General features: G+C 38.4%; 1 protein-coding gene and 2 non-coding genes across 3 annotated transcripts in view; all 3 read left to right on the plus strand.

Moving 5' to 3' along the window:
* Positions 1-25,748, plus strand: part of LOC124163940 — a 250,137-nt gene that overhangs the window by 97,438 nt on the left and 126,951 nt on the right. The window contains exon 3 of the mRNA XM_046541059.1: positions 15,012-15,108. Coding sequence (XP_046397015.1) covers positions 15,028-15,108 — 81 coding nt within the window. The 5' untranslated portion in view covers positions 15,012-15,027. The remainder of the gene's footprint in view (positions 1-15,011; positions 15,109-25,748) is intronic.
* Positions 2,238-2,309, plus strand: Trnam-cau. Its single transcript has one exon. It is a non-coding gene; the product is annotated as a tRNA-Met (tRNA).
* Trnak-uuu lies at positions 11,790-11,862 on the plus strand. The gene has a single exon. It is a non-coding gene; the product is annotated as a tRNA-Lys (tRNA).

Raw genomic sequence — 25,748 nt, forward strand, 5'->3', positions numbered from 1 at the left:
CATTGGCATCAAAATATACGTGCATATTCATAAGACAAAACTAGTAGATGGTTAGTAATTTCTTAAAGCAAATACATGCAAGGTTAGAACTATGGCAAAAGAAAATGCAATGAATCATCCTAGCATGTGACGCCATTAATCCTATTAATTGAGACAACGTTGCTAACCTTAATTTACCTTATTGTACGGGCACAATATTTATTTCTCATCAGGTTGTCCTCGGTAGTTCCTATCCATTGGTACTTTGTCATTGCGAATGGTATTTGTGTGTTGACGGCATGGGTTTCTCGTGGATATTCATGTTTGATCTTCTTGAAATCACGTTCACCCACGGGCGGTCTGGCCAGGTCCGCGGTCGGCGATCGCTGAGGGCCTCGAGCTTAGAGGGCGGGGGGGGGGGGGGGGGGGGGGGGGGGGCACAACGCTCGCGTGCATTGTAAGGCGTATATTGAAGGTGCTATAAAGATAGACTTAGATTGCATGACACAAAGTTTTTTCTGAAGTTATAAATTTTTAATAGTTTGCTTCATTTACAGAATACTCACAATCAGTGTAAAAAAGGCCTTTTAAAAATAAATAAATAAATAAATATGCAGTCAGAAGTATGAAGAGAACCTGATTCTTTTTTGTTAGGATTTTTCGAAAAACATATTTTAGAGTTTTTTTATATTTGTATTAAGTATTAAATTTTATAAGCTGTGAAATTCTCACTTTTTACAGAATTTTTTTCTGACAGAGTCGCCTTTTTTATTAACTTTTATCTAGTTTTTAAGAGCTAAAATCGCGTCAAAAAAGCCTTTCAGGGCATGTGATTTCCTAAAATTTTTCGAGGGAGGACCCCATCTAGATCCCCAGACAGCCCCTGCGTTCATCATTTCATTGCATGAAAATAAAAATTCAAATTAAATAGATTAAACAGTATCCGCCTATGTGAATGTAGCTCATCATTAGTGGCTAACAATTCAAGGTAGGTTTGACGCAGTTCTCCACTCAATTCTCCTATTAGCTAATATTTTCAACTAGTTTTCCAGTTTTTTTTACTAGTTTTTTTTTCAGCTAGTATTTCTACTCTTTCACATCCTTCTTTATAACTGATAAGTTCAGGCTTAATTGTGTGGAACCTTTAAGCTATGGATAATAGAAGATTAAACCTTGCAAATATTATTCTCTTATTTACCACACATCCTTATTTACCTGTTCCATATGCATATTCTGTCCGAGGTCTACCTTTTCCGATCTGTCCACCCACTTGTCCCTCGACGTTTGTCTTCATCAGGCCAGTGGCGCAACTTAGGGGGGGGGGGGGTGTGGGGATAGATCCCCCCCCCCCAAAGCCTCAGAGGAATAAAAAAATATTTAAAACTATTGTCTTTTTTTGACATATAATAACTGCATCTGGTTAAAGTTCAATTTTTAGTGCCAAAATGATGGTAAGGGTATTTCTAGGCTTGAAAATTTTCAAAAATATTGCCAGATTTTGCCTGGGGTTAGGGGGAGATGTCACCACTCCAGGCCACCTCATCACCCCAAGGCAATTCCCAAGTTACGCCACTGCATTAGGCCATCATGTCTCAAGATATGGTCTATAAGATCCTTCCATATTCTTATCAAGGTTTTCATGCGGTTTCTCATCTCTCCTACTTTTCTTAAGTCTTCGCAATTATTTACTCGGTCGATCAACATGATCGTAATAATTCTCAATTTTGGCTCAACGATTTATTTACCATAATTCAATTAAAAAATCTGGACGATCTATTTGACCCTCATCATTGTTCCTATACTTTATTCACTTATTTTAACAGTAAATGACCATTGCGGGGAGGATTGTTACTGACGTGATCGGAAACTTAAAGCTTGAATGAATTTTTTTGCTTGCACTTGCACACAAATTTGAAAAATTTTAAGGACAAACAAATTTAAATCGTTAAAGTAATGTTTTTAACCAATGCCATTTTTAATTCTCCAAAAGGAATGGGGATGAAAGAGTGAGAAAGATAACATAAAACTGATCCCTTATACAAATATAGATGCTGCTTGAGTACTGAAACGATCTAAAATAAATATATACCTTTAAATTATTTACAATATTAATATGGTAATGAATAGCTAACATGGTAATGTTTCATCTACATAACTCACACCTCACTCTCGATCGATTGGAATGTGATTTTAGCCTCTAGAAAGTTTTTCATAGGTGTTTGAGATTTGATACCTCAATTGCATCACGACACACAACGAGCAGAGTGGCGCAGTGGAAGCGTGCTGGGCCCATAACCCAGAGGTCCGTGGATCGAAACCACGCTCTGCTATATGAATTGTTTTTATTGTGAGCGGTTTTTAAATCAGCATTTGGATTTGCTGTTGCTGTATGATGCATAGTGATAGGGATCGATCGATCCTTTTGATCCTTATCATTTTGTCATTAGGGGTCGTCCATTAATTACGTGACGTAATTTTGGCAATTTTTGGACCCCTCCTTTACCCTCGTTGAGGTTTCATGAGATTTGGCTCGACCCCCTCCCTCTAATCTCACGTGAGATTGTTCAAAATATGAGTATATGCGGCGTGAATACTTTAATCTATGTTTCATTGCTTTAGATTTGTAATTGATTGTTTATTTATTGCTACGCATTGAATACTTGTGGGAAAGTGCCAATTCATTTTTTTCATACGTCGAAATTCCTCGATATAACGCCTGAATTAGTTGGACTTAATCATTTTTATTTAGGATTAGTTGATATTAGTATTTCAGATTACTAAGGTTGCAATGTTACACTGTTTCTGGCGGGAAAAAGTTACGTGATACTTACTAAGAACCCCCCTCTCCTCCACATGACATTTGGTGAGATCCGGCTTGACACAGCGGTGAAGCTAGGGGGGGCCGGACCCCACCCACGAAATATAAAAGCACACTTACTTTGCATCACAAAAGATAACAAAATTTTGAAAAATCATGAGTTTACAAAAGATTTCTTTGAAAAATGAAGTTTTTCGATTATCAAAAGTGTTAAAATTAGCTTAAAACCCTCTATTTAGTACCCTGTTTTTCAAAAATTATCCCCCCCGGTTTTGTACCCCCCCCCCCCCCCCCCCCCCCCGAACAAAGGTCCTGGCTACGCCACTGGCTTGAACCCCTTCCCCTCCTAAACGCCTCTCGTAGTTATTGTCTCACGCCCCCTTATGATGATAATCCATACCTCACGACTGCATAAACTTAACAAATATAATCTCCCTCGTATTTACCGATTCCTACCCAAATTGAATGAAATTGAAGGGCTCTGAACATGCTCAGTTCAATGAGGGAGCGAGGGATGAACGACCTCTGGCAAATTTCTCCATTATTAAAGCGCAGTCCCCAGTTCCGCATTTTTCCGCATTTTTCGGCCGCTGCTGCGGCCGTGCAGCTTTTTGTCTCCCCCATCTGTGATTCAGAAACGCGCCTGCTTGGAAACGAGGCTTATTTGCCCTGGACGCTTCTGGTGACTCTTTGATTTGGTCAAGCACAGCAATTTACCCCGTCGTCATTGCAATGTAGATTGTCGTTATGTTAAAAAAAAACTGTCCCTGGCACTACTCTGTAGAAAGTTTTTGCATGCACGCTACACAATTAAATAAAAAATTTGGTTCTATCCAGGTTTTATTCAAAATTTTATTTACTACTACTACATTTCCGCTCTTTTATCCATTATTAAGATTCATTCATATATTATTTTTCGATCAAGGTTATAGTCATCAGTAACCTCTCTTTTGTACTCCGTAAGTATTGATAATTTTGGACAATACTGGTTCTTGAATCCGACATATGAGCAAGTTATGAACAGGACAAATGATTATAATGAAGTGGATTTAAACTACTTGCTCTTTTAACTAATCGTAGATAACTATCGAAACTTATTACAGAAAAAAACACCTCTTTTCTGTCTGTTAGCATATTTGAGAGTTGAATAATTAATGTGACGGAGTAACAAACATATGCAGGGCTTGGCAAAATACAGGTCGAGGAGTATTTGAAACACAAAATACCTTTGAATTGGGCATTTGAAAAACAAACTACAAAAGAGCATTTAAAATACCTTTTAAAACACAAAATACATTTGCATGGACACCAAGAGATCTTAAAAAAATCCATATCCATAACCTGCCTTGGCCCGTCATGGTTGGTTGCAAACATGAAGAGAACGATTCCAATGAAAATCAAGTAATCTCTGAAGCTTAACGTTACAGAAGTGTTAACAGAGCTACTTCAAAAGTATTTTACGAATGTATTTTTCATTTTAGAATGCGAAAATACCAAAAATCTATATTTTGAATACAAAATATGTACAAGATACATTCAGGTCGTGTATTAGAAATACCAAATGCAAATTACAAATGTATTTCAAATACGTATTTTAAAATAGAAACTTGTATTTGAAATACTTCCCAGCCCTGCATACATGTTGCACAGCCTTTCTACATCGACGAGGTATCGTGCAAGTCACCACCAGTGCGGGTGGCAATTACATGGAAGAAGGAGGATCCCCTCCTTCTTCCATGGCAATTATACCTGAAGCACCTTACGAAGACACAGAAATACGCTGAAGACGAGCGATATCCATATCTACACCGTGGAACTAGATTCCCACGATGTGAGGGAGTGACTTAATGACGTAATATTTCCATCTTGAGTCCTGCTCCTCTGGATGGGCCGTGATTTCGGATCGAGAAGTGATGGTCGTTATTTAAGATGGTTGCTCCCCTCGTCGCCGTCCCCTCTCCGGCGCCACAATCGCCTCTCGTGGGACGTGGAAGGTCAATTGAGGACTTCCTCGGGTCGACCAAGCGGCCATTTGCCGAAACGAGGGCACCCAATGCTATTATAAACTCTCCGCGTGTTCCAAGACCTTCCGGGTTCCACGGGCGTGGTGACCCTTTTGTAAGTTCGATGCTCAGGACGGGCTTGTTCGATAATTCGATTAATCGAGATCGTCATCGATGTTTTCGGAAACCGCCCACATAGCTCATAAAAATGTCATCATGTCTTCGTTGCCTACAAGTTTTTAAAAATATGCATTCAGGATATAGATAGAATCATGGGCGTGACCAGCGAGGGGCAGGAGGGGGCAGCTGCTCCCCCTGGAAGCAAACATCGCAAATGTTTTTAAGGAAAATACTATTTTTTCATGCAAATAATTTTAGAAACTAATAAAGAGCCTCTATATTTTCCTTAAAATGTTGATTTCATTCACCTTTTCCATCCTGAAATCATACCTACAACTTGAACAACCATGGCTCCCCCCCTTCGTAGTTTTGATCCTGGGTACGCCCTTGGATGTAATGTTTACCAGAATGAGTGTTCTCCTAAAAAGTATTTTTCATGTAACTAAAGCCATATTTAGCCACTAATTACAACGAAAATTAACCCTTTCACTGCTGTTGAATCTCCGGAAACCTTCTCCTCACATGCGGCGAAAATGTTAAAATGCATTTCCTGGCCCATGGAGCAGGTACCTCCGGGATGGGTGTGGTACACCCTCCGAAGGGTCGCTAATCCGCGACCCTATCCTCGACGAACTCACCCTCGCAGGACCGTCTCATCGGCCCTACCAGCGGGGGCCCTACCTCCGGAAAAGTGACCGCTCTGACTAAAATTTGAAAATCAATCAATCAATCCGATCATCACAAAATGATTGTTTTCATTGCACTCCTGCCAATCAAGCAATCAAGTACGTCTTTGAACCGTGTTTCTGCAATGAAAAATAACGATTTTGTTAACTTTGCAACAAAACGTGGCTGCGGACCACTGGAAAACTGCCATTATATCAAAGTTAACAAAATCGTTATTTTTCATCGCAGAAACACGGTTCAAAGACGTACTCGATTGCTTGATTGGCAGGTGTGCGATGAAAACAATCATTTTGTGATGATCGGATTTATTGATTGATTTTCAAATTGTAATCAGAGCGGTCACTTTTCCGGAGGTAGGGCCCCCGCTGGTAGGGCCGATGAGACGGCCCTGCGTTGGTGAGTTCGTCGAGGAAGGGGTCCTGGATTAGTGGGTCCCTTCGAAGTGCTTCGGCGAAAGTGCTGACCGCATGACAGGGAGGAAGAAAAAGTACGTCCACCGCAGTCTACCGTGCGGACGTACTAGGTACGTCCACAGCAGTGAAAGGGTTAAGGGTAAAATTGCGGAAGTTGAGATTATTAATCGAAAATTCGATTGATGAGTTATTGGTCGCTGACATTGAGCTCGATATACGGATTGGTCGCTATACAGCACCTGCCGGATCCGTTTGTAGCCTGACTGAAGCCAGTCCGGGACCTTCAAATATGATTTCCATGTATTTTTGTTATGAAAATGCGAAAACATTCGAATTTGAGTATTGCGCATTTTGAAGTGTTTAAAAAGCTGTCTTAATGGAATCCTTATTATTTCTACTCTAACAATAAGCAGCAATTTCATCCTAATTACATGAATTGGGAAAAAATCGAATTTGGATATTTTCTTATGCATTTAATAAAGTTATTTGGTCTAAATCATTCCCAAGATGGCCAGATACTTCTTCTTGACACCCATCAATTGTGCTTTGTGTTTCTGCCGGTTAACTCAAAACATTACTATTTTTTAATCTATTTAAATTTGTAATAAATAATTATTATTTAATTATTTAATATTTGCTGTTATAAGTGCTCTTTAAATTGGCAGTCTTGCTGTATGTGAACTTACTTCTTTATTAAAATTAAAAAAATTACTCATTAAGAGCGCTAGGATATTAAAGAAAAATGGACCTATTGCACCATACGTTTACACAAGTGATATACTATATAATGCCTTAAATCATCATTTCCATAATCATTAGAGAGCTTTGCTTAACAGGAACCAACACTCTCTTTCGATTGTTCCTATTTTTATCTTATTTCGCAACAAATTCCTCTTTAAAAATTTTTGTGATCATCTTTTAAGGGTACACAGAGTACCTCTTTTGTCAAAACTTTCCTCTTTCTCAAATAGATAAATTTTACATCTGAGAAATAGTGAAATAAAATTTTTGAAGACGAAGTAGAGGAAAATGTTGAAAATGGTTCGCACTTTTCACCATGGAAATTCTTAACTGAATATTTAAAACGAGTAATTCGGTGAGAAAAAGACCAGTCGACCATTTTTGCATCCTCTTAAGTGATTCCTGCTCTGCGTGAGAGATGAGATGATCTTTGATGTGGACTCGATTACAGCTGTCTGAGACAGACGCAGAACCTCATCAACTTCTTGGGCAATCGAAATATTTTTTTATGGACGGGACCACCGTCATCGTACTTTATGATCGCTATTAAATCATGTGACCATGATACCTTTGATTGTTATTTATTCTACTTGTGCCTTGAGGGAGCGATGGTGCATAATACGTACCTCCATTGTTCACAGTATTCAATATAATGTAATGTTCGAATCTATACCGTGCAAAAAAGTTATTATTATTGGAGAGGGTCGAGAGAAAGTTCACTCATCCGTTAGATTAAGCCGCCGCGGCGCGCCGGTATACAGGATCCTCATGAGATAGTCTTAATGAGCATGCTGGCGCTCGTGCAGTTGGTTTTTTGTTTGGTCGGTCATGTCTAATATATGCCTTGACCAGTTACCATTCGCCTTTTTTACACAAAAAAACAAGATGTTTTCTGTCTGTAGGAAGCAGACAAACATAAATATATATACCTACGCCAGATCCGAGAGAAGACCTATTACCGTTGGTAAATCACCAATATGCGAATTCTGGGCGCTAGCTGACTAGCTGAAAGTTGGGTGAGGCTGAAGGGTAATGTGCGGAATACGGCAGCTTCGGGCTCTGTGAGGAAAAAGGACGTTCTTACCTACCGATGCAGAGACTTTGAGGGTTCTAGGTGAACCCTTCGAAGGATACAACGCATCGGGACCGGGAACCAAGCCAGTGGCTTATACGCCCGATCACCTGGGGAGGGGCTGGAGAGGAAGGAAAAAGGATAGAGGTGTATACCTACCGATGCAGTTAAAATGTGCGGAGTAGGGATGATCTGAGCTTGCCGATGTTTTCGCTGCGATGCGCTGGATGTTTTCTGCATTTAGAAACCAAGCCATAAGTTTATGCCTGCTTAAGATGCGAGAGACGACCTCTAACTGTTGGCATAGAAGCAGTACGGGAAGTTTGGACTCTCGTGGTCAGGAAAGTTGGGTTAGAGGTAATGTGCGGAATTCGGACAGTCTCGGTAAAGGCCGCTTTGGGCAATGTGCGGACAACGGGGGTACGGATGAGCCGCACCTCTACGGCGTTGATGGACCACCATCGGCCATTGGATTCGGGAAATTCGCGGCGCACACCTCCAGTGTCGATGAGTTAAATTTTGCATGCACAGTTCGGTGCGGAGCGATTTTTCCCTTTTCCCTCGGCCTATATAACGCAGCCATTTGACCGATGCGGTGACTGATTGGTCAACACCTCCTCCGCCATTCTCTTCTCCTCCTCTTCCTCCGCATGACTTCCTGCTTCCATGGGAAACTTCATAGTGGCGTATTCACCGGCATCCAATTGATCGCGGTTGCGCAAATGAAACTTCTCAAGGCTAAAGCGGACAGCGTTTCGCAAACAGTGTGAGATGATGTTTATTGGGAGGAGAGTGGAAGAGTGGGAGGGAACGACATATAAGACGAATTTATCAGGGACGAGGATCGTATTATGTGTGACTCAACTCTTTATTTATTCTCGCATTCAATCGTCCCCAAAAATCAGTCATCGGTGCACGAAGTCATAATGTTACAGAAATAATCTACTAAATAGAGTTATAGTGATTCCTGATAGGTAGTATGTACTATATAGTAGGTACTATGTACAATAGCATAGTAGTATATATTCCAGATAGGGCTACTACTAGTTAGCTACTAATTGTAGCCCTATCAGGAATATCTTGTACTTTATCAGGAATATCTACCTATCAGGAATAACAATCCTATCTCTTGGGGGCTTCTCTAATCGCTAGAGTGGACGAGCGGCCTCAGCAGTTAAACTTTACACAGGGTAAATAAGGACCGTTGAATTATATTTAATGCTTAGCGAATGGATAATTGGTATTGATATAATTTGCTTTAAAGCAAGTATTTAATTATAATGAATCTTAGAAATATGGAAAGAAAACATTATTTCATACATTTTAGTCGTGGCTTGATATACTTTCACATTTTTTTCTCGATATTCATATGCCTTCATAAATGGCATTCGAACAAATGAGTAAAAATCAGTAGTCATGTAAAATAGGTTTATGAACATTTTTCTTAATTATTTTAGCAAACAATATTTTTTTACCATACTGTTACAAGTTGCTCAAATCATGTTTTTACCATACTGTTACAAGTTGCTCAAATTATGATGCTATCATGGACAGATGTATTTTGCAGTCAGGTGATAAATCAATAATTATAGAAGTAATAAGTTATCCTATGTCAAGTAATAAACTCTCTACCCTGCCGACAACCCTGGCTGAAATGAATTCTTCAAAATCTATCCTTATTATAAAAATTTTTCTTTTTTTTTCGAATTTTCCGATTACATATGTTTCAAATTATTGGTTACTTAATGAAACGCATCACAGTATTTGATCTTTAGAATTAATTACGTTCAAATGGATAGTATTTCATCCTGCCATGAGATCAGCTTGGAGCTCACGGTTCTTCCGACGTCTTAATTGCATCACGTAGCTGTCGTGGTTTCGCTTGATGATTCAAGGGCGTTTTATAATTCCCCCGTTCCATTGTTCCCGTTTATCAAAGACTGGCGTCGCCATGGAGATACGGTTTCGTCTCCATTCAGCATCCTTGCGATGATAAACCGTATTGCGATAAACGCATGCCATCTTTCAGCACGGGCTGCGGTTAAACGTATACCCCCCGTTCTTTGCCGTATGAAACTGTTTATATTCGACTAATGAGTTTTAGCGCATATGAATAATAATTACAGGTTTATGGTGGTGGCTGTTTGTTTAAATGTAGCCATGAGATAATATTCCATACACGCAGATATGAATATGATGAAGTAAATAAAATTATTTTGTGAATGAAATGTGTGGTCTAGGAATCAATAAAAACTGGAAAAAACTGAAAGCAAACAATTAGGATCACATCGGTTCCCTTGCGAAAATCGTAGATGTTGATATACTGCTCCAATCCACTAAACCAAAGGGGTGTCTACTGTAGCCTAATAAAAAAATTCCCAAAGGCTGTATTATCTACAATAAAAGCTATGGTATCTTTTCAAACATACGTGCCTTGAAATGACTCCCGTCCCTTTACCAAATCACACCGTTGGAAAATCAACCGATTTTTCTCATTATAAATCCTTTTCGAGACTCCAATATGCATCAAAAGTACTATACCTTTTGAGACATCAATAATTTTGATCATAAAGCCGTAACATTTAGCCCATATATAAAAATATGTACTGGCATTCTATACTCTCTGGTGATATCTTTTGGGTTACCTGCAAAACTTTTGACGATTCGTCTGATTTAAATCATTTGCAGACAGTTGGACTGTTGCCTCATTTTTCTCATTTGGTACCACTCAAGTACCAGGGTCAATGCCGTTTCTTACCGAGCATACGGACTGATGAGTTTTACCTCATTTGAATTATGTTTGTGGGTTTGCAGTGGTGGCTGTTTGTTTAAATGTAGCCATTAAATAATAGTCCTTACACGTAGCAATGAAAATAGAAAGACCAATGAGATATTCTCTTATAGCTGAAACACAATTTTTTTAACTAATGCATTTTACAGCTTTGCTTTTATTTCATACATTAAACCATGGATTTATTACTAATTTATCCAGCACGAATGATTGCACCTAAGTGATTGTAGTTGCTACACACTTATTCCATATTCTTTTTATGTATTTCATCTGACATGTATTTCATCGGTGACCCCAAAAACGGAGGAAATGTCCAATGGAGCACCCATATTCCAGATAAGTCATTGTATAAATAATAATTTTATTTATCTTATCTGAAATAATAATCATTATTTTTATTATTAAAAATTAAATACTGCTCCAATTCATTAAACCAAGGCAGTAGTGAATAATGCTAATAGGTGTGTTCTGTCAAACGAAAAATATAAAAAAAAGAGTCTGAAAGTCTCTGAGACAGTTTAGCACAGATTTCATTTCATATTCGTAGAATAAAAATAATCCTGATATTCTCAGTGGAGAATTTCCTGTTTCAGGAGAAGTGAGATGCGTACTGCTATCTATGGATGCCTAAGGTTAGACCAACAAATGACTGTGACGAAAAGAAGAAAATGTAACTTGTAATGGGAATAAATATATAAAAACATTCTGAAAACAAAAACGCGAACTATCGTTTGGGACACCCACACCTCAGATACATTAAACATTATTACTACTCTCTCCAAAATCAAAAGTCCATTTGTTGCTCATATGAATTTTTCCGCAGCTTCTCTAATAGGGATATGAACCCTAAGATTACAGTCCGATGCTCTACGAACTGATCTACTCGTGCTCATGAAAAAGATAGATGTTTACACGAAGGTCGCTGCACTAGGTTATTAGGTGTAACTAAACACAAAATTGGTCCTTTGACGTCAATGCATTAGTAGAGAGGAGCGACCTCGTATTGATGGAGTACTTGCAACAATTTGTTGACGTCATCGCAATGGTTCGTCAATACAATTTCGCTACTTACCACCACATCGACTTCAGGGTCCCAAGTTTAATGACACCTGACCACCGACTGCTGTTTCGTAGCTGTGAATCGCTGTCAAATAATTCAAGAAGAGCCCGGGTAGCTCAGTCGGTAGAGCATCAGACTTTTAATCTGAGGGTCCAGGATTCAAGTCCCTGTTCGGGCGATATTTTTTCGTTGACGCTGTAGAAAAATTTTTATTTTATCCGATTTGAATGAATGAGGAAGAATCTCCTTTTTTGGTGTATGTACTACAATTTGAAGCGACTTGCTGTTATCATAAATTTTACCGAGTTGTGGGTGCGACATATGAAATGTATTGAGCGGGAGGCGGAGAAGTAAATGAATGCATTCCTCAAGAAGCTTCCCAACTGAATGGTAGTGTACCTCACTTAAGTATTCTTTTTTCCTGTCAAATTTATCATCTCTTGGTCTTAATCACAATAATTATAGATCGAATGAGTTAAGTATGCTATGTATAATATCAATTGGATATGGTCTTTAAAACTAGGTCTAAAAATCTAAAAGCACGTGAAATTTGTGTCTATTTTTACCTAATTACGGAAAATAAAGGTCTTAAGTCTGGATGTCCACATTATTTATTCAACAAATTTGTATTTAAAATAAATGAACCACAAAGTTCTTAAAGAACACATCTATCGGATTCATTGTTCCCACTCCATCACACAGAAATAGATCGTTCGTAGTTTTTATTTCCCGCAGATGGAATTCACTGCCGCATGATTTTGAAACGTTTAAGTCCTCGGCAAGTTTTAAAAGAAAAGTTGCCAAAGTAATAATTTTCAGCATGATAAAATGGAAAGAGAAATTAATTATGGCATTTTTTGTATTGTCGTATTCACGTTCACTCTATGCATTATTTTAGTATCTTTTCACTAAATTGTATACATTTGTATGTATATATTTTCAGGATTTTTAGTTGTGTTTTTTATAATTTTTACTTATTCTTTGTCTATGTTTTTTTTATTATTTTGGTTGTTCATTTATCAATATCTAAAGGACCAATGGATCCACGATAATAAATGTTTATTTTTATGTTATTATGTCCTGATTTGACTGATTCTCACGCTCTTCGGCTCCTGTGCTCCCAATCAGGACTCCGTCTGTGATATGGGAATGCTTCCGTTCCAGGATCTCAGCTCAACATGTCCCCCCGGTGGCACGGCGCCTAAATTCCAAAATATAAACATTTTTGACCAAGAAGAGAGCGATGAGCAAAGGATCATGAGAAAGGGAATAGGAATGACTATGGGCCGCAGACGCAGGATGAGTCACCTTTCTGTGTTGGTTACGTAGAATCCAAAACCTACGGCCAACATTGTAATCCCAACTTTCGAAATTTTACCAAAAAGGAAATGAATATGGTTAGCATAAGAAGTACTAATAAACAGTTTGTATCAAAACCCTGTTACTTCCTCTTCGCGATAATCGAATTTAATGGAAAAATTCTTCTACCAAATGAAGGCTCTGTGAGCCGAAACGGGCCGTATGCATTGAAATAATGGTGAAAAAATGCAACTATTTTTTATTTCAATGCGTCGAACTTCTATTAGTATATCACACCTGAATTGGCCGAATTTATTTTCAATCGAAATAAGTGACATGAAATGCTATCGATTTCGTTTTGGATACCCAATCAGGCCCATAGCGATACCATAGACGTGTGCCATTTTAATATTTTCCGCCTAGACGAAGGGACGAAAATATTTCATGCTTGTAATATCCCTAAGTATCTCTCGTATCGAGTATAATCGTATCTCTCCGTAGCGGATCTTGCGCACTTTAACTATTCCGCTTCATCAAGGAAGTCCAGGTAGATCCGACTGGAGAATCACTCCAGGGTGTTTATTCTGGTTATTCTCAGCGATATTTAATGCAAGAAGTAATTAGAAAATTTCGCCACCACTTTATATTACATATATACCACTTTATATATATTTTTGCATTATACCAAGCATTATTCATCAGATGCTACATATGGAGTATGTTTCTCTATGGAAGCGAGGCTTGGACATTGACAGCAGCAGAGAAGTCAAGAGTGGAAGCATTCGAAATGTGGTGCTACCGGAGAATGATGAAGATAAAATGGATTGACCGTGTGAGTAACCATGAAGTGCTAAGGAGAGCAGGAGAAAAGAGAAGCCTCCTAAAAACATTAAGCAAAAGAAGGGACAACTTAGTTGGCCACATTTTGAGGCACGATGGTCTGATGAAGACAATCGTTGAAGGACAAGTGGAAGGGAAAAAGGGCAAGGGACGGCCCCGAATGAGTTATATCGGACAGGTTATAAAGGATGTAAAAGAGAATAAATATGTAGCTATGAAGAGATTAGCGGATAGGAGAGAGAAATGGAGAGCTGCGTCAAACCAATCTTAGGATTGTTGACTAATGATGATGATGACCAAGCATTACTGTGATGTCATTTCATGCATATTTTTTTATCACCGACTAGTCTCAAAAATATCAATTGTTATATAACGTCCATCATAATAAAATGTTTTATCACTGGTGAGATATTCACGAGATATATTATTTTTGTCTAAAATAGGGGTCACTCGGTGATATCACTTAATGACGAAAAGAATAAATTATTTTGTATCCATTATCTGAAAACTGCCTTGGCACGCTGGTATGACAAATAATTACAGGGCAAATTTTGGCCTGGCACTAATACGCTGCGAGGTTATATTTTATTGGCATATTTTTTTCGCCATTCCAAGTATTATAAAAATTTAATGCCCGGAGTGAAATTTAAATGATATCACTTTTATGTTTATCTATGGATTAAGATGTAAAGGTGATATAAAAGTTGTCTCAGGCGTGACTTAATAGAATCTACTTAACATAATTAAAAGTAAAGAAAACTTTGTTATTCCATATAAATACAATATTAGTACTGTTAAAATATTACTATTATTTGCAAATATATTACTACGTTAATACTGCAATATTACTATTACAGTATATTATACTGCAGTATTTATATGGAATTAAAAACATTTTTTTTTACTTTTCACTGTGATATAAAAGGTAACATAAAAATAAAGGTGATATCTTTAAGGTGTAAAATTGACACATGGTGCTGCTTGGGATCTTCTCATGGGACCAATCTAAGGATTATTGACTAATGATTACGGATGATGATGCAAGATTGCATTGAAGTAACTGATCTTACTAGGTGTTAAAAGAAATGAGGAAGATTTGAAAGTTTTTGTTTGGAATTTAGCGTTTCTCAGCACTTTATAAAATTATAATTCTTCCACTTGTCCTAACCGTTGCGTTTCCCTTTTCAGAGAAAATGCGCAAAGGATGGCATCAGGGTCCGCCGTGTCACCACATCTGAATGAACGCGTAATAGACAGCGAGCAACCTCCGGGGTTTTTGGCAGGGGTGAGTACTTCTCTTCAAACTTAGGGTTTTAAATATTATTATTTCCTCATTGTTTGAAAAATGGAATTTAAACATAAGGATGAATGCATATGTGATATCTCTCGATTGTAAAAGTAAAATTTGGGAACCATATTTCGCAGATTATTCTACGAATTCATTTTCCAATTAACGCCTACTCCTTTAGTGTGAGTCAACTGTGATACCATTTCATACGGGTAACGTATTTTGACCTCATTTACGGAATTTATTTGCGAATAATCACGAAGTGTAACACCACAAAATAATAGGTAGCTTAGATATTTCGAAAATAGAGCAAAAAATTTACACTTTTTGATGTTGCTTTGAAGCGAAAATGTGTTATGATGGGTTAATGACGCAATCTTGGACGAAAATGTACGATTATAATTGTCTGAAACTATTAACCTTTGAGATTAACCAAACAAGAGCCGTTTGAAATGCATTTTCGTAATGGCATCAGATTGAGAAAGTACGTGTATCGCGTAAAACGGGTTTCAGGCCGCCATGTCTCAATATGTGGTCGAATAAGTTGTGAATCACTGTCAAGGCTCTCATCAAACTTGTTATTTTTTTACTCTTCTTGGAACTTCCTCATCACCCAATCGATCGATTAATTTTATTTTTATCGTTCTTCTGGGTTTTCGTAACCTTTGCCTGATCGTTACATGCGATAAATCAGGTGTTAAAGTGAAATTTGCTTTTATATAAAATTAAACAAAGCCAGGCTTTAATTCGTGGAAATTCTGAATGTCCATATTGAAATGAGAAACTTGTTCAAGTTTCACACTGTAAACGTTAATTAAACAGCGACCAATAATCGGTTATTGTGAAACTTTATTAGCTTCCTCATTTCAAGAAATTGGAAAGTAATGTATTCGATGGGGTATATAATTTCAAATATAAAGTTCGGTTATAAGCTTTAATTTTGAAACGTGTTTTGGTCAGGCGTGGATCATTCGGTGTCCATTTCTGAGAATTCCTTCGTTTCGGAATACTTGTATTAGCAAACCGTCGTGTTAAATTTGCAGAAATCCGATAGAAAATGCTAAAAAGGGCCATCCGTGGACTTTATCTGGTCTCATAGCCGGGGTAATCGGAAAAGCGCGAAATTCAAATATATTTTCGTAGAAATTTGCCCTATTTTATACGGAAAAAGTCGCCAAAATTGTCCGTAATACCGTATTAAAAGCAGTAGGAATGATCAACATAATCCATTTTCCATGGCTAACGAATGGCAATGCGTCGACATGGATTTTTTTGTCATAAAAGGCATTATGGAAAATGAAAGAATAAACCTTGTTAGGTTCACTAATATGTATATTTAAAAAGCAAGACCCGGGTTTCGTAATATGGTTACATTGTCAGGTGCTTCGATCATGTATGCATCTCCTTAAATATCAAGTCCTTAAGTACCATCACCTTACATATGAAATTGTCTATAATGGAGAGTTTACTCAAAGTTAAGCCTAAAATTAGTGGCGTAGCCAGGAGGATACGGGGGGTCCAGACCCAACCTCCGAAATATAAAAACACAATTATTTTTCCCTCGTAAAAGAAAACAAAATATTGAAAAATCATGAATTTACATAATATTTATTCAGCAAATGAAGTTTTTTCGATTATGAAAAGTGTTGCTAATTAGTTTAAAACCTACTTACTTAGTAACCTGTTTTTCAAAACTTTTCCCCCCTGGTTTTGGAATCCCCCCCTCCAACAAAATTCCTGGCACTGCCTGAAATCATCAGTTATAAAAGACATTAGCTATAAAGTTGGTAGTTTTCGGCTATACTTTGTGGAATTTGTTGAACATTTTGGATGAATAAAATTTAAACTTTGTTTTTCCACAGAATTTTATTAGAAGACGTCCACGGATTCGACGGTTAACGTCATCATCTTCGAAATCATGGCCATTTTTTTAATGAAAATTCAAAGTTTGGATTTTATTAATCCAAAATAAAAGACATTAGCTATGCCCGATGAACCAGACTTCATGGGCGTACCCCCATAGAAGCAAAAATCGCAAATATCTTTAAGGAAATAATATTTTTTCCAGCAAATAATTTTAAAAACTAATGAAGAGCTGTTACAGTTTCCTTAAAATTTTGATTTCATTCACTTTTTCCATGCTTAAATCTTGCCTACAACTTGAACAACCATGGCTTCACCCCCCCCCCCTAGTTTTGATCCTGGGTACTCCCTGACTGCGTAGAGGGCAGCATTGGACTGATAGTCCTCTATTATAATGTTCGCGGGATGCGCTTAGCCGGGACCAATCTGGCCGGGTGGAGGTGCGCAATATTTTCCGGAAATGTTTATTCTTTCTTCCTCGACGATGAGAAAATAAGTCCGAACATGGGGTGGGCGGATGAGGAGGGGTCACCGTGTGACCTTGTGACTTCCATTCAGTCAATTGTGTCGTACCCACCCCCCTCCCCTCTCTTACCCCCACTTTCCCCCACCCTCTCCTCCAACCAATCAGTCCGTGTGGGAGGGGTCGGCCGTCGTGGAACACAAGCGGGGATTGTGGTTATAGTATAGGGGAGCTTCGAGAGGGCGACGCGGAGCGCGACAGTCGACCATTGTCGGGACGAAACAAAGCTTCTCCTCGCGCATACTCCGCCAGGAAGTCGCGCTATTATCTCCTGCTACCAGTTAACCGTTTCTCCGTGGAATATTTGTTGAAGTGGCTAACATGGAGTGGTGAAAAACAAAATACGTTCGATCGAGTATACTTTTTTGATGGAAGATGATGTCAACTGACGTATTAGACGTGACGCCTGCGTTGAACATCGGAACAGAAGTGACACTGAGCAAGATTTTGCGATGAAAAGGAAAGCGTTATGCAATAATCAAAGTTTTCTTGTTTTTGGAGTGGAGCCTATTGTGTACATCGCGCTGTGGGATTTCAAGTTGAACCTACCCGATTCAAATGGTTTCCGACTGAACTGCCGTTTTGACTTGTAGTTTGGACTAATTGCGCCGAACTTGAGTTATTTGAAGAGAAAATTGGTGATACTAAACCAAGATTTGTGCACGTAATTGGTGTTATAGTGCCGCATTTCACTGAAGATTGCAAGTCGAAATTATACGATTCAAGTGCTTTCCGATCGAACTTCCGTTTTGATTTGTAATTTTTTTATAAATACGCCAAACTTGAGTTACACGGAAAAAATATATTAGTGATGCTCATCCAAGATTTATGCCCATAGTTTGTACTATAGTGATGCATTTTAATGCAGGCTTGTATGCTTCGCACTTCATTCTCATTTACGATTGGTTGATCTATGATGACGTGGCCATCCATCTTTCATCAGACACGTCTAATTGGGTCCGTCAACTGCATTAATCGCCCACAGAACGAGAGGCAATTCAAGTGTCTGAAGCGGCTCCTTAAACTCTGGCATACGTTCTTGCATGAATCCAGCGGTGAAGTGTGCTTTCGCAGCGAGTGATGGTGTTTCGTAAGTCCGGCGAGACGTGGATTAATCAGTGCCAAGATCTAGTGTCCAAGGCCAAAACTCTCTTCCTTTTCGTCCATTCAACATACTCTTGACTACTTCGAGGTAAGGAAATGCAGATTCACCTATTTCTATTGGGTTAGATTTCGACTAAAATATGCGCCCGAGGAAAAACTATTTTGTCGATTGGGAGTGTATTTGGGAAGTGCTTGTGTTGGGTGCCGTAGCTTGTGTTGGGTGAGACTGAACATTAATTTTTCCAGTAATTGCTATATTATCAATGGCTTGCATTAATTAACCAATTTATCTCTTTATGGAGATTTAATTTAGGAATGACGTTAATTTCCAAGTGCTGCCAACGTTACGGCAAATTTATATGCCATTATCAGAGCTAACGCTATACTTTTTTATAATCTAATGACACATTAAGTATAAATTGAATGGAAGAAGCAGATACTTTGTGGATATCCATTATAAGATATGAAGTGATACTACTTTGCACTTTACCAAATAAAATTTTATTTCACCTGAGTCGCTGATAGGCTCAGGTGAAATAAAGTTTTATGTAGAAAAGTGCAAAGTAATATCACATCATATCTTAACATACTAAGGACCGGTCGTTATAATGTCTGTTTCTGTCGGTCGCTCTGGGTAATTACCAACAGATATGGTAAACACTTTGTGAGAGGAATAGTTGTCCAAATATTCAATGCATATTGGAGGATGCCTATCAAATCGAAGTCCTCTTTTTTAAGATTTCAGTATTAAAGAATATTTTTTGGCGGTAGTGACTGACGCACGTTCAGTCTTGATGGCTTCCTTACCCAAAACATGATTTCTAAACCCCGCGCCAAAAATTATAATTTTAAAATTATCTTTTAATCTTAACGCCCTGAAAATCGACCTCCCCTTTCTCCATTACTACCTTTTCGAAGATCGGTGAAGAATCACGTGTTTATATCCATGGGCGTATCCAGCGAGGGTCAGGAGGGGTCAGCTGCCCCCCCTAGAAGCAAAAATCGCATATGTCTTAAAGAAAAATAATACTTTTTCAAGCAAATAATTTGAAAAACTAATAAAAAGCTGTTACAGTTTCCTTAAAATGTTGATTTCATTAATCTTTTCTGTGCTTAAATCTTACCTACAACTTGAAAAATCATAGCCTGCCCCCCCCCCCTAGTTTTGATCCTGGATACGCCTTTGGTTATATCTTGAATTATTAAGTTGATTTAATATTGTAACACTTATAGCAGGTGCCTCTCTACGTCAATATTTCTTCTGATATTTTAATGAAACAAATATATTTTGGCGTGCTCATTGTTTATCATATTATTTTTACTACCATATTGTTTTTATATAGTTAAGTCCGGATATCGAATGCTGCATACCTGTAATTGATACCCCCTTCCAAGCATTTTTGAGTTGTTTTACAAGATATTCTATAGATTCTTGAGATTAATTTAGCAATGCCCCACCTAAACTTTCAGCGCCGTACCTTGCGCCATGAAACCTCCCTTGTGGCACTAAAGGCCGAATTTGCGCAAATTTGACGACACATTATGTGGTGTACACAATTTATCAAAGTGAATAAAATAATAACAGAAATAATTATTTTTATTTAATTTATGGAATCTATGTAACGCTCACACTATTACTTAACGTTAAGAAAATCTACCGCATTTTCTTCGCACGGTACCTCATTCCACCTCTTTCAACCGCATCCATGGCTTTCACTGATGGGCTGACTGTTTAGTGGCCAAACGCGAACTTAAAACCGTCGGAGAACAATCATATTTTATTTGTCACTGATACGTGACTCAGTTACTCTTTAGTATCGTTTAATATAAAGTGACACACAATTTTTCCTTTTTTTAGAAAACAATTTCGTGGCGAAAAGACTCGAAAATTGTACATCGTTTCAAAACTAGTTGACATTTTATTGTCGTTTTAATAAACTGGAATGTTGAAAATCATTCTGTTGTACATAACGGAACGTTTCCATCGCATCGATCTAGCTACTTTAAGTTACGAACTTTTTGTACCATCTCCTTCCATCTTACCATTTCCTCATTGTTTGTGCAAGGAAGCATCATATTATGGTCGAGTACCCACACCCTCAATCTTGACAGCTTAACTCCCCGTACAATTGATTAAACAACACTCCTTAAAATTTAAATGCATGAAGCATCTTTGAGCCGGAAATATCCTCGATTGTTAAAGGCTCAGACTGGTGGAGATTCATTTTCTCTATAAACACTTCAAACTTGTATGCATTCTACAGAAAATATGAAATAATCATCACCGATATCTTCCAAGATTTGACATCATCGTTGGCTGACTGACTGAATATGGTATCGTCGACCCAATGTCTTTTCAACGGCTTCAATTTTAATTCAATAAATTTATAAGTGATTCTTCAAAATTTTCTTGAACACCTCTAGTGTCACTGGAAAAAATTTCTAGTGAATCTGAAATTTCTACTGTCATCTCTAGTGTTTTGTTAAAAATCTCTTGTGTAATCTAAATCTTTATTGCGTCCTCGTCTCCTGCAATAATCTGAATATGGCGTCACGGGGCGGGGCTATGGATGGAGGCTATTTATAAATTTCAAAAATCTTGAAATGGTTACGCTAAGGAGAATTGATAAAAGAGCAATTTGCATACAATTGTCATGACACGGTATTTTTTCACTCATGCCTAATGAAGTAAATGAGCTCTGGCCAATTGGCGAGAATTACTCACATAATCTCTGAGAACAAGGAAAACGGAAACAACCAACAAGAAAACAAGGAATATGGAGAACTTTCTAGTAACTAATCTGAGATATTAATGATACCGAAAATAATTAAAATAATAAGTTTATTTTGCATATAAAATTACTCATCCTCTTCCGTTTCTCAGGAGACAGGAGGTAACAGCCGCTCTTCCGGTGTCCCCCAAGGAAGCGTAACAGCCTCCCTTTAGTTCAGTAGCGGATACAGAGAAAACGCAAGGGGGGCGCAAAAGATATCTTGAGTTACCTTTACTTTTATATTAAATAAATATCATCAAGTCAAATGCAAAGTTTTAGAAGTTTTTAATTAAAGTGATTATGTAAAAATATAAGACAATGCCATCTTGTGGTATAAAAAAATTACAATTGTGGTTCTGCAATGTTTGTCAATGCGGGTGGCCCCGCAAGGTGGGTGGGGGTGCTCCCTGCGCCCCCCATCTGTATCCGCCACCGCTTTAGTTAATTTTTTATGCATAAATGATCTCAAAGAAGCAATAGATATTACTCACAAATTGAAATAAATGGTTGAAATTTTCAACGATTATAAAATTGATTACGCGGCATGCAGTGGTGTCATAATGCCGGACAGTAGTGGATACAGAAAAAACTCAAGGGTGGGGCGCAAAAGATACCTTGAGTTACCTTTACCTTTAATCGTAATAAGATATAATCAAATCACATGCAAAGTTTTAGAAGTTTTTAATTAAAGTGATCACGTAAAAATACAAGACAATGGCTTATATGATATATGAAATAAAAAAGTTACGATATTGGTTCTGCAATGTTTGGCAATACTGGCGGCCCCAGAAGGGGGGACGCGCGCCCCCTGCGCCACCCATCTGTATCCGCTACTGGTGCCGGAACGCGCCGAAACGCCGTTGCGGCACTGGCTGACAAAAGACATAACAGTGAAATAACACTTTTATCAATTTTACTGCCTCAAAGATTTCCTGACCAAAACAAACAAAAAATTGTAATAACATTTAAGTAATAACTTATAATAAAAAAGCTCACAGATTAATATTTTACTTAAAAAAAGAGTTAAGGGAAGTACGTTCCGGGACCACTAATTTTGCCTCGGCGTCACTGATTTTGCCCGAATGAAAGATAAACTGCGACGTTCAAAGATGAAAATGAGTGAGGAAAGTCTCAATGATTCCCGGCCGAAACATTCCTCTGCCCTGCGTCCATTGCACATGCTGAAGTTTTCAGGATTTTTATTCAATTTACTGTTGTTTCACAAGTACCATTTCCCCCCATTTCATTACTCACATATCTTTATCTAAGAATTTTTATTCTGAGTTTGCAATTTCTTACTTCTCCTGATCTAGGAAAATCTAAACTACTAATAGGGAAATTTAATTCACTTTTTACGTTCCTCTCTCAATATTTACTAGCACGGACCTTGGTTTCCATACTGTTATATCAATATCAACGTTACTTTTACATGTAAAACAGTATCATTACATATAACTGATAACTTCAGGCTTTACTTTGTGAAACCTCTCCATTTTGGAAATAAAGTAATAAAACCTTGTAAAGTTCACTATTATTTAATTGTGGGCGCCACCCGGGTTTCGTAACTTGGATACATCGTCAGGTGACCTGCTGATGTAACCAAATTACGAAACTCGGGTCGTGCCCACAATTAAAAAATAGTGAACCTTACAAAGTTTTATTTCTTTATTTCCAGTATCATTTCAGTATCGAGACCATCTTCTGTGCCAATAAATATTCAGTGTGGAAAGGAAAAAGTGAATTTTATGCCCCTATTTAAAGATAGATATTGGAAAAGGATGGAGGAAGTGAAGTGGACTTAGTGGAGGAGGAACGACGATGTGCTGGATATGGTGGGTGAGGAGAGGCAGCTTTTAGATGACATACGGAGTAGACAGAAGGTATGGGTGATGGGTGGAGGGAGTACTTAGCGGGGAGGGGGTGTTGAAAACATTGCTAGAGGGTAGAATATTGGTTAAACGATGAAGAGGAAGGAAAAGAATAGTATTTATTTTTAGATATAATGCAAGGGAGTAGGCCTTATTGTGAATTGAAGAGGGAAGTGGTTAATGGGGAGGGAGGATCCCAGAATTCTTCTTAAGCACTCCATGGAAACCTACCTTAATTCGTAGAATACTTGAATAATAATAATAATTACGCTTCTCTTGGTGTTATAGAAGGGGGAGGGAAATCTAGAGAATAGGATTTTTAGATAGATTGAAAGGGAGTAGGCCGAATTATGAATAAGTTCATAAAGAGCAGGCAGGGAAGTTCATAAAGAGAGGGAAGACTGCCAGAATACTTATTAAATACTCCATCGAAACCTACTTTCTTCGGTTGAATACTTTAACAATAATAATAAATATAGATAACCTCATACTGCAACGTTGCCATTTTAGAGTGGCCAGGCCTATATAGTTAAGTCGGAAACTTTTTATAAACTATTGCTCTGTACTGTGGTCATGGAAAACGTGAAAATAATCTTCATTCTACTGTCATAAAATGATATCCATAATATACTCTCTCCGAAACTGAAACATTAGTGAGGCTTCGCTCTGCGTACACCACGATAATGTTTTAAAATATTGACTAATTGTGCTCAGCCAATGCAAGGGCGTACCCAGGAGGAAAACTAGGGGGTGGGGGAAGCAATGGTTTTTCAAATTGTAAGCAAGATTTAAGAATGTAAAATGTGAATGAAATCAACATTTTAAGGAAACTGTAACCTACAGCTGCCCCCTCCTGCCCCTCGCTGGGTTCGCCCATGGATATAACCACGTTATTCTTCACTGATCCTCGAAAAGATAGTAAAGTAAAGGGAAGCTGATTTGTAGGGTGTAACGATTTAAAGGTAATTTTAAAATTGGAATTTTAGTTGCGGGGTTTAGAAATCATGTTTTGGGTAAGGGAGCCATCAAGACTGAAGGTGTGTCAGACACTACCGCCGAAAAATATTCTTTTATAGTGAAATCTTAAGAAAAAGTGGACTAAGATTTGATGAGCATCGTCCAATATGCATTGTATTTTCTAGGGAGGGAGGCAGCTGCCCCCGCTTGCCCTTCGCTGGGTACGCCCATGAGCCAATGTAATTCATTTTGTAGCCACCCATGTATTCTGGGCGACTGAGCAGGTAGACGCCTCCGGAGACAATGGACGCCATTGGTCGTATTCGGACGATAGCTCGTCGACGATAGAGCTTCCGGTGACGCGGGAATCGTGTGCTTTGCCGTACAGATGTCGCTGGTCGCGTGTGGCAATGAACGCATGCCAAGTGCCACCGTCTCTTGAATCGAGATAAACACACCAGGTCGCACACGTGTTGTCGCCGATGTGAAGGAATCTCACTCGACCGTCCATATTTCCGTCGCCTCGATTTCCTGGATTTTTATTTTGAATCGACACCTGCTGTGCCAAGCTGGAGATACCCCGCTATTCATCCCGCGAGTGTCTTAGGACGAGGTAGGCTTTCACCCACGCTCTACGTCATCACCTACGCTTGTTTACAGAAAGCTAGGCGCATTCGCTGGAGTCCATATATTCCGTTTTATACGGGGCACGGAATTGCGCAGGTTAGAGCTGCATTAATTTCTAAAATGGCGTGGAATTGCATGACCGAAATTAGAACAGGGGCTATTTTGCCGTCTCACGTCCACGCATTCTCGCATGTGTTCTTGCAATTCACTGCTTTACACGACGCAATTTTGACTGCGCCTTCGTTAACACGTCAGATTGTGCAAGTTTTGTGCCCCTTGTAAAACGGCCGCATATGAGGTTGGCTTGAATTTCACGGTGAATATGACGATTCTAACAGTTTTACAAGGGGTACGCAATTTCGCATATTATGGCTACATTAATTTCTCCCCGTGGCGAGAAATTGGACAAATGTAATTAGAACAAGGGCTATTTTTCCATCTCACGTCCGCGCATTTTCGCATGCGTTTTAGCAACTCACCGCTTAACATGACGCATTTATCAAGCTGCTTCGGGACGAACTTTTACGTACTCATCTTGGTAAATATATTCAAAGGCACTCAAGGTAGCTATTCACAAGACGAGGCAAACACTGAAAGCCCAACTTCCGTATTATCTTGGGAAATGGAAGAAGTTAGCAAATGAAATCATTATGATTAGACCAAAATCCTGATACTTCTCGAGAGCACTTAACGCAGAGCAAATTAAAAAATCCGAAGTAAATAACACAGTATAAAAATGAAATTGAAGTAAATAACACAAAAACAAACGCTCATGGGGGAGTTTTGGTGATGGGGAGGGAAGGGAGCCTAGGCCCTTAACTTTAATGATAATTTGTCCGAAAATTTAAATGATAACTTCAGGCTTTACTTTGTGAAACCTCTCCATATAGGAAATAAATAAATAAAACTGTGTAAGCTTCA

The sequence above is a fragment of the Ischnura elegans genome, chromosome 8 (assembly GCF_921293095.1).
Source record: "Ischnura elegans chromosome 8, ioIscEleg1.1, whole genome shotgun sequence".
Lineage (NCBI taxonomy): Eukaryota > Metazoa > Arthropoda > Insecta > Odonata > Coenagrionidae > Ischnura > Ischnura elegans.